Source organism: Thamnophis sirtalis, unplaced genomic scaffold (genome assembly GCF_051295495.1).
Source record: "Thamnophis sirtalis isolate CommonGarterSnake01/CBP01778 unplaced genomic scaffold, rThaSir2_p1.2 scaffold_5, whole genome shotgun sequence".
In the NCBI taxonomy this organism is placed as follows: Eukaryota; Metazoa; Chordata; class Lepidosauria; order Squamata; family Natricidae; genus Thamnophis; species Thamnophis sirtalis.
This window is the reverse complement of record NW_028261385.1, coordinates 139862537-139871825: the sequence shown is the minus strand read 5'-3', so window position 1 is coordinate 139871825 and position 9289 is coordinate 139862537. Positions and strand designations below refer to the sequence as shown.

Below are 9289 nucleotides of genomic sequence, written 5' to 3'. Positions count from 1 at the left end.
TTTACTTTTGCCTTTTTGTTACATTTGTTATATTTGTGCTGATAAATAAATAAAGGGAGACTAGTATAGATCTATTTCAAGCTATTTAGCTCTCATCAGCTAGCCATACCCTTGCTGGGAATCGAACCTGTGCTCTATTGCCTCTTAGGCAGATGTGTTAACCATTGAGCTACAGAGCTCGACTCCTTATCAGCCAGGCCAGGGTGAAAGGTATATATTTAAAGTCACAACCCCTGGTATGCCCAAATATGGAAGATCACACTTCCATTCTCTGTCCTTCGGCTCGTCACAAGAGACCATCCAGACAGAAACCCAATATTCGGTTCGATTCCCAGCAAGGGTATGGCTAGCTGATGAGAGCTAAATAGCTTGAAATAGATCTATACTAGTCTCCCTTTATTTATTTATCAGCACAAATATAACAAATGTAACAAAAAGGCAACAGTAAAAAAATATTGGGTTTCTGTCTGGATGGTCTCTTGTGACGAGCCGATACACACACACACACACACACACACACACACACACACACACACACACACACAGAGGAACAGTGTACACACACAAACAATTTATATTCAGTGTCCTAAAAAAATAAAAGTGCCTTTTAGAAGATGAATCTTACTGAATAAAAAATTACCATTTCAGAACCAAAGATCATAGTTATCTTCCAAATGCTATTATAAGAGATAAAATAATGCTTTTAAAATGCCACACACTCTCTTAAGACAGAGCTTTAATCAGTTGGGTTTAACAGTGGCTTACCTGCTCCAAAAGTGGCGCAGAAATAAGGCCGGGCCTAAAAGAGAATATAATTGTATTTGAAAGAAAGCAAGATCAATAGAAGAGGCTGTTTTCTGTTAACTGTTTTGTCAACAGGCCCTTTAATTTATCCCCCCCCCCCAAAAAAATCTAAAAATTAACTCTATTTGGAGTTAGGCATGGAAACAATAACATGATATTTATTTATTTTCATTATTCTCATATCCTAAACATTCTTGCTCAGTAATCATGCATAATTTGGTACCTGAAAGCAGGAGCAAAAGCTGCTAATGACAATACATTAGTTTATTTTGTGGCAATGGTTTCTACCCGTAACAGTGTGTTGTATAATTAATTATTTAACATAATCAAGAAACAACTAACCGGTGTAGGTATATATGTAGATCCTAAGAGGCCTATGCTACACTTTCATAATGAATAAATTAATGCCAATAGGCCACAATGGCCTTATGATGTCGCTTCCCATTTAGTCATTAAGCAAGTCACCTCCAGTCATTAAGTGAGGTTCACATGATCCAGTGGTGGGTTTCAAAAAAATTTCGAACCTACTCTGTGGGTGTGGCCTCCTTTGTGGGAGTGGCTTGCCGGCCATGTGACCTGGTGGGAGTGGCTTGCTGGCCATCTGTTCTCTCTCTCTCTCTCCTTCCTTTTGTCTCTCTGTCCCTTTTTCCTTTTTTTCTTTCATCTCTCTCTCTCATTTTTTCTTTCTTTTTTTCTTTTTTGCGCTCTACATGGGGCAGCCTTTGAAGAGTATTCGGAGACTACAACTCATCCAGAATGCAGCTGCGCAAGCGATTGTGGGTGCACCTCGGTACGCCCACGTTACACCTATCCTCCGCGAGCTGCACTGGCTACCGATCGGTCTCCGGATACGCTTCAAAGTGCTAGTCGTCACTTATAAAGCCCTTCATGGTATTGGACCTGGGTACTTGAGAGACCGCCTGCTGCCAATTACCTCCCATAGACCCGTTAGATCACACAGGGTCAGCCTCCTCCGGGTTCCGTCTACCAGCCAATGCCATCTGGCTACCACCCAGGGGAGGGCCTTCTCTGTAGCAGCTCCAGCCCTTTGGAATGAACTCCCCGCGGAGATTCGGACCCTCACCTCTCTCCAGGCCTTCCGGAAAGCCGTCAAAACCTGGCTGTGCCGGCAGGCCTGGGGTTGATGAGTTCCCCTCCCCTCTCGACCTGTATGGCTGTATGACTCTTGTGTATTTTAATTACGTGTATTGTGCTTGTATCCCCTTTTCCCCTTTTGAGTTGTTCGCCGCCCTGAGTCCTTCCCGGAGAAGGGCGGCATACAAATAAACTAAATCTTAATAAACTAAATCTTAATCTTAATCTTTTTCTTTCTTTCTTTCTTCCTTTCTCTTTCTCTCTCTGTGTGTCTGTGTGTCTGTGTGTCTGTGTGTCTCTCTGTCTGTCTCTGTGTGTGTGTGTCAGTGGTGGGTTTCCAAAATTTTTGGAACCTCTTCTGTAGGTGTGGCTTGCTTTCTGGGTCCACTGGTGGAACCTCTTCTAACCGGTTCGGTAGATTTGACGAACCGGTTCTACCAAACTGGTGCGAACTGGTAGGAACCCACCTCTGGTATATAAGTGTATGTATGTATGTATGTATGTGTATATATATATATATATATATACTGAGATACAATGATATAATACATTTTATATCAGAAATCAGACGTAATACCCTGAAATATATGAAATCTCCTTTCTTTCTTTCTTTCTTTCTTTCTTTCTTTCTTTCTTTCTTTCTTTCTTCCTTCCTTTCTTTCTCTTTCTCTCTCTGTGTGAATCTGTCTGTCTGTCTGTCTGTGTCAGTTCTTTCTTTTTTCTTTCTTTATTTTTTCCTTTCTTTCTCTTTCTCTCTCTCTCTGTGTCAGTCTCTCTGTGTGTGTGTGTGTGTGTGTGTGTGCGTGTGTGTGTGTGTGTGTCAGTGGTGGGTTTCAAAAAAATGTGGAACCTCTTCTGTAGGTGTGGCCTGCTTTCCGGGTCCACTGGTGGAACCTCTTCTAACCGGTTTGGTAATTTGATGAACCGGTTCTACCGAATAGGTGCGAACTGGTAGGAACCCACCTCTGACATGATCATAACTTTCCATTTTATTGCAGGATTCTTCACTGACTGTGCTTGTCCGAAGCTGGTTGCAAAGCACAGACACTGTACTGGTCGTACTGGTTGTGAAATGCCCAAGTGTTGATAACGTGAACACAGAGATATTGCAATGAGTGTAAATGCTAGGACTGATTATAAAGTTTTTTTTTCCAGCATCATTGTAACTTTGAACAATCGTTAAGCAGGGCAGTCATTAAGGCAAAGTCTGTCTCTAAATACTATGCAATTACTATTACACTAGGCTCTGGATGCAGTATAAGAATATCAAATAACAAGTTTATAACTTTAGTGAATAATTTGTAACAGTTTTTTAAAATCTTTTCATGCTGTTCAGAGCCCCAGCTATCAAATGGGAAAACATGTCCATGATTAAAATCAATTAGTTCACTTCATATTAATTTCAGCCACATAAAATCTACTGAATAAGGAAGCTATGGATATTTACCCATAATCACTCTTGTGATGATAAATGATGCATAATGCTTCTGGTTGCCTCTGGGCTGTAAGACCAAAAAGATAGTTTTCAGTAAGTCCTTTATTTGCAAGCCCATTAAGCTGTTGCAGGGTGTAAATTAACCGTTGGGATAAGCAACTCTTTAAAATGCTACTTCAAATTACTACTCTCTTCAGTTCTTGTAGAGAATTGTGAAAGAAAGATGTTCGGAAACTACTTCAACTCCAGAGCCAGGTAAGAAGACACAGAACAATTCAATGCTGCATATTCATCCATTCATGCAATAGGTCCTCTTTTTATCTGTTAAGGGTCTGTTTCTTGGGAATCACTCTTCAATAACAGGGGTGTTAAACTTGCGTGGACACGGCAGCATCACATGACGTATCGGGACTCCCCCCCTTCACTAAACTGGACAGAGGCAGGGCCAGCATGTGACGCATCGGACCCGCGGGCCACAAATTTCACACCCCTGTTCTATAAGAAGCATAATATTACTGTCATTAAGTGGAAACTACAAAAACAATCCTAATGGCATAAGTTAGCTGTTCTGTCCCCCCTTCACGGCTCTTAACAAACGCAGGCAGACAAAACTTAAAAGGAAGTCTTTCTTTATCAGTTCTCAGTTCAAACTGGCTTCGAGCCCAAAAATAACATGAATACAAGTCTCCGACAAGAATGCAAAAGAAAACTCTTACATCAATGCACTTTTTCCAAAGTCTCCACGAATCAGAGTTTACATGAAACACCAAAGCACTTATCCAAGTGTAACAAGCAATGTTGTACAAACCAAGGCACTCACGAAGGAACATATGTTGACTCCTGCAACTAGGGCGTGGCAGCATCCATCCTTTTATCTCCAAACCTGCCTCCCACAAGCCCCAGCTGCATACTGAATCTTGTATCCCGAAAAGACTCTCAGCAGAACTGCTGAGTCACAACAGTTAGCTATGTAGTTTTCAGCATAACAAAAAGAGCATTGATAGCTTCAGTTAGCAAGGAGTCATTGGGCAGATGCAGTAAATTACCTTAATCAAGGAGACAAAGAACTTTTTAAAAATGATTGATCAATTAAAAGGCTGATTAAGCTCCATTGCTCAAAACACTTGCTTCGCGTTCTTCTTCTTTTAAAAAGTTATGGTGATTCAGGATAGAATGGTTCTACTAATGCCACTAACCAGAAAATTATCAGTTAACATCACAACTTGATGAAGACAGAATGATTGAAAATAAAAAGCTGTAGATCCGTGATGGCAAACCTGTGGCACACATGCCAGAGGTGGTATGTAGTGCCCTCGGTGGGCACGCAAGCCGTTGCCCCATTTCAGCTTCGCCATACATGCGAACACACTTCCCACCGGCCAGCTGATGTTCGGGTCTCTACCATTCATGTGTGAGGGGGCAGGGGGCATGCATGAGGGGGTCACATGCGTGGGAGCCGTGTGCATTGCTTTGGAGGGGGGTGTCGGACATGCTTACACAAGTTTTGGGCACTAGGTCTGGAAAAGTTTAGCCATCACTGCTATAGACAATCTCTAGCTAATAACCAGTAATAATGATCCCCTGCAATGATATACAGATATAGAGATACAAAGAGAAGGAATAGACAAAAAAAGGGCTTTCATTTGGGGAGAAATCAGATGCAGTCTCATAGCAAGCAATTATCATTTTAATTAAGCCACAAAACGGCATACATTACTGTTGTGGCCCAGCAGGAGCCGTTGGAGCTGCCACCAGACTCCCACAGCTAGAATGCTGTTAAGGCAGTGGTCTCCAACCTTGGCAACTTTAAGACTTGTGGACTTCAACTCCCAGAGCTCCTCAGCCAGCAAAGCTAGATAAAGTCAGTATCACATTGCTATCTCTTTAAAGATGGGTTATTATTTTGTGTACCTGGTGGCCCCAATCAACACCAATCAATCAACCACCCAGAACTGCTGGCAGTTGGGCGACTTGTACATGCAACAAATATTTTATTTTTCAATATTTATCCCCAGAATATGAAGTCACAGCTATCATTATGTTCTTCCCAAGAACCTAGAATGCTGTTAAGGCAGTGGTCTCCAACCTTGGCAACTTTAAGACCTGTGGACTTCAACTCCCAGAGTTCCTCAGCTAGCAAAGCTAGATAAAGTCAGTATCACATTGCTATCTCTTTAAAGATGGGTTATTATTTTGTGTACCTGGTGGCCCCAATCAACACCAATCGATCAACCACCCAGAACTGCTGGCAGTTGGGCGACTTGTACATGCAACAAATATTTTATTTTTCAATAATTATCCCCAGAATATGAAGTCACAGCTATCATTATGTTCTTCCCAAGAACCTAGAATGCTGTTAAGGCAGTGGTCTCCAACCTTGGCAACTTTAAGACCTGTGGACTTCAACTCCCAGAGTTCCTCAGCCAGCAAAGCTAGATAAAGTCAGCATCACATTGCTATCTCTTTAAAGATGGGTTATTATTTTGTGTACCTGGTGGCCCCAATCAACACCAATCAATCAACCACCCAGAACTGCTGGCAGTTGGGCGACTTGTACATGTAACAAGTATTTTATATTTCAATAATTGTCCCCAGAATATGAAGTCACAGCTTATCATTATGTTCTTCCCAAGAACCTAGAATGCTGTTAAGGCAGTGGTCTCCAACCTTGGCAACTTTAAGACCTGTGGACTTCAACTCCCAGAGTTCCTCAGCTAGCAAAGCTAGATAAAGTCAGTATCACATTGCTATCTCTTTAAAGATGGGTTATTATTTTGTGTACCTGGTGGCCCCAATCAACACCAATCGATCAACCACCCAGAACTGCTGGCAGTTGGGCGACTTGTACATGCAACAAATATTTTATTTTTCAACAATTGTCCCCAGAATATGAAGTCACAACTTATCGTTATGTTGTTCCCAAGAACCTAGAATGCTGTTAAGGCAGTGGTCTCCAACCTTGGCAACTTTAAGACCTGTGGACTTCAACTCCCAGAGTTCCTCAGACAGCTTTGCTTGTTTGGAGACCACAGTGGTTGGAGACCACTGCTGTAAAGGCATAGTAAAGAGTGGATCCGAACATTGTTAGCCTTTTGCAACTGACCGATGCAAATTTTTGCCAATGCATAGATTTTTCAAGGTTATTTTTTAATGACACCCAACAGAATATAATTAACCGCATCTGCTATTGTGATGTTCCAAAAAGAGATTTTGATTGACATGGTCTTTAAGGGCAGAAAGTGGCTTATTCCAGTGTTTCTCAACCTTAGCAACTTGAAGATGTCTGGACTTCAACTCCCAGAATTCCCCAGCCAGCGAATGCTGGCTGGGGAATTCTGGGAGTTGAAGTCCAGACATCTTCAAGTTGCCAAGGTTGAGAAACAATGGCTTATTCTACCATCAGATCAGGAGACCCAAAGGTTTTTTTTTTGCAACACGGGCATTCTTGCCCCAGGGCCAACAAGAGTCAAGATCCGGGCACAAACAAGCGGCAGCCCTTAAAGAAAGTCAATGACACGCGGTCGTTTCCCACGACCCGACCTCTCTCCCTTCCTACGTGGCGGGTTGCTCTCGCCGCCCAACGTGCGAGTAATGCCTGCGCGACAAGACTCACCTGGACCTCAAACTCCGGCGGCCACTCGGTGTTGATCAGCAAGTCGTAGAGGATGTTCTCCTCTCCGTCCTCCGCTCCGTCCTCCTCCTCCTCCTCTCTCATCTTATTGCCGCTGCTTTCCCCCTTTTTTCCCCGGACAGCAGCCATGATTGCACCCAGCCGGCTCCGCTACGGCGGCCTGTAGCGGACAAACCCGGCTTAGCGAAGGCGCCTAGCTTAAACGCTTGACGTTCCCAAGATTGACTGTTCTGGGCTGCGCTCGCGATCCTGGGGTTTTCCTATCCATGAACAACAGTTGTTATCGCGCAATGCAGGGCCAAACGTGGACCAGAAAGTCATAGAGAACTCAGAAGCTGCTGTTGCACATAAATCCTCCACCGCTCTTAACAACAGCCTGTCCTTTTGTGCCTCTGGAATTGGATTATGTAATGCTATAGTTAGGTAGGAAGTTTTATCACCCAGAAAAATGAAATATCCTAGGAAATATTGAAAAGGCAGAATATTTATCTGGATGTGAAAAGGGAAGAAACATGTTTTAAAAGACCAGAATAGCTGCCTGTAGCTTCCTGCCCATCCCCACTTGGCCAATGGGCCATTAAGAAGGCCGAGCTAGTCCACTTTACATAATAAAGGCCTCTCCACTTCAGCTACAGGAAAGCATGAGCTGCTGCTGCACATAAATCCTCAACCGCTCTTAAGGAACAGATATCCAGCCTGTCCTTTTGTGCCTCTGGAATTGGATTATGTAATGCTATAGTTATGTAGGAAGTTTATCACCCATCCCTCTCCCAGAAAAACTGAAATATCCTAGGAAATATTGAAAAGACCAGAATAGCTGCCTGTAGCTTCCTGCCCATCCCCACTTTGTCAATGGGCCATTAAGAAGTCAATCTTAAAATTCACTTAATAAATAACTGGATTACTAATTTATCATCTACAATGATTTGCTTAACAATTGTGGCAAGTAAGGTCATAAAATGAGGCAAAACTCACGCAGCTCATATTTCATTTAACAACAGAAATGCTAGGCTCAACTGTGGTCATAAACCGAGGACTACCTGCATTCTAGAGGTACTAGATTTGACTGCACTAATCTTCATAGCCACTAGAGGACAGAAAATTGAAGGTTCTCCATTTCTTTGCTGCCCTCTAGTGGTCATCTGGATTCCTGCAGTTTTTAGCATGACTGGAAGGAATAACTTTTTTTTTGCCAAAAACATGCTTTGAATGAAGCTGGGCAGAAAAATCAAACATGCCTTTGTTCTTTGTTTATTTTGGGGTTTTGCATAAAGCTTTTCCCACATGTTTCATGATCACCCACTTATAGAAGCTATGAAAGATATTTCTGGTAACCTTTTATAAATATGTGGAAATCATTATTCAGTAATAAATATAGTATCCCAAGAGAAATATACTGCAAATAAAAATCTTCATCTTCAACACTCACAATATCCACAATCATAGCCCGGTTCAGTGAGTTCATTTACTCAACTGAAAGAATTTCAAAGAAGCTATTCCAAACACAAAGAATCAGCACTGAGAGAAAATATTGCAGTAGTTGAATTCTTGAATTACTATATACTTCACAGTTACAGAGATCAGTAACTCTGATATGTCATTGCCATTGATGAGATAAAGATACAGTTTTAAATACTGGTAGTAGACTTGAAACAACTAGCTGCGCTTGCTGGTATTACAAGGCAAACATTTTTTTTGGAAAGTCTATATTTCTCAGAAGTTTTGATATTCGGAACACATAAAACAATTCAAAGGCTTAGCATAGACCTCTATTGTGCTGATAGCATTGGGCATTACTCTGAATAAATATAAAGTTAAATCATAACCTGTGTTAAAGAAACAAAAGGTTATTTGATCCAAAACTTACATTACAAATCAAGTTAATTCTCTAACTGAAAAAAAGCATTGTATGTAGTTCAAATATTTACGGATGATTTATCTAATAACCATCTGGAAAGAAAGTACATTATAAAAATGTACCTCTTTTTTTTAAAAAAAAGATTTTAATTGTATATATAATTTTCAAGAAGTTTCCATTGTTTTTGTAAAATTTAATGTCTGAATATTACATAATTAATCATTCTGTATTCATGCTACATACTAGATTAAAATGTGCTTTGGTTTTTGTGAAGCTTTATGCGGCACAGAATGTTAATCTGTGGTTTAGCTACTAAACTTTAAGTGTTGTATGAATATGGTAATTGGGATTACACTTTTAATAGCGGAAACCCTACAAAATGTTCCCTCCAGCCTGAAATAAATTCCACTGAATTAAATAGGTCCTACTGAATCCACACTCAAGTATGAAGTATAATATGCAATTC

At 41.2% G+C, this 9289-nt stretch overlaps 1 protein-coding gene across 2 annotated transcripts in view; it reads right to left on the bottom strand.

Moving 5' to 3' along the window:
- The window catches only part of NBAS (NBAS subunit of NRZ tethering complex), a 191288-nt gene extending 184179 nt beyond the window's left edge, over positions 1–7109 (bottom strand). For both annotated transcript variants that reach the window (XM_087716997.1, XM_087716998.1), the window contains exons 1-3: positions 6948–7109; positions 3347–3401; positions 766–799 (exon numbers count right to left, since the gene is read on the bottom strand). In XM_087716997.1, the coding sequence (XP_087573123.1) occupies positions 766–799; positions 3347–3401; positions 6948–7094 (236 nt within the window). In that variant the 5' untranslated portion in view covers positions 7095–7109. The remainder of the gene's footprint in view (positions 1–765; positions 800–3346; positions 3402–6947) is intronic.
- Between the last annotated feature and the right edge of the window lie 2180 nt (positions 7110–9289).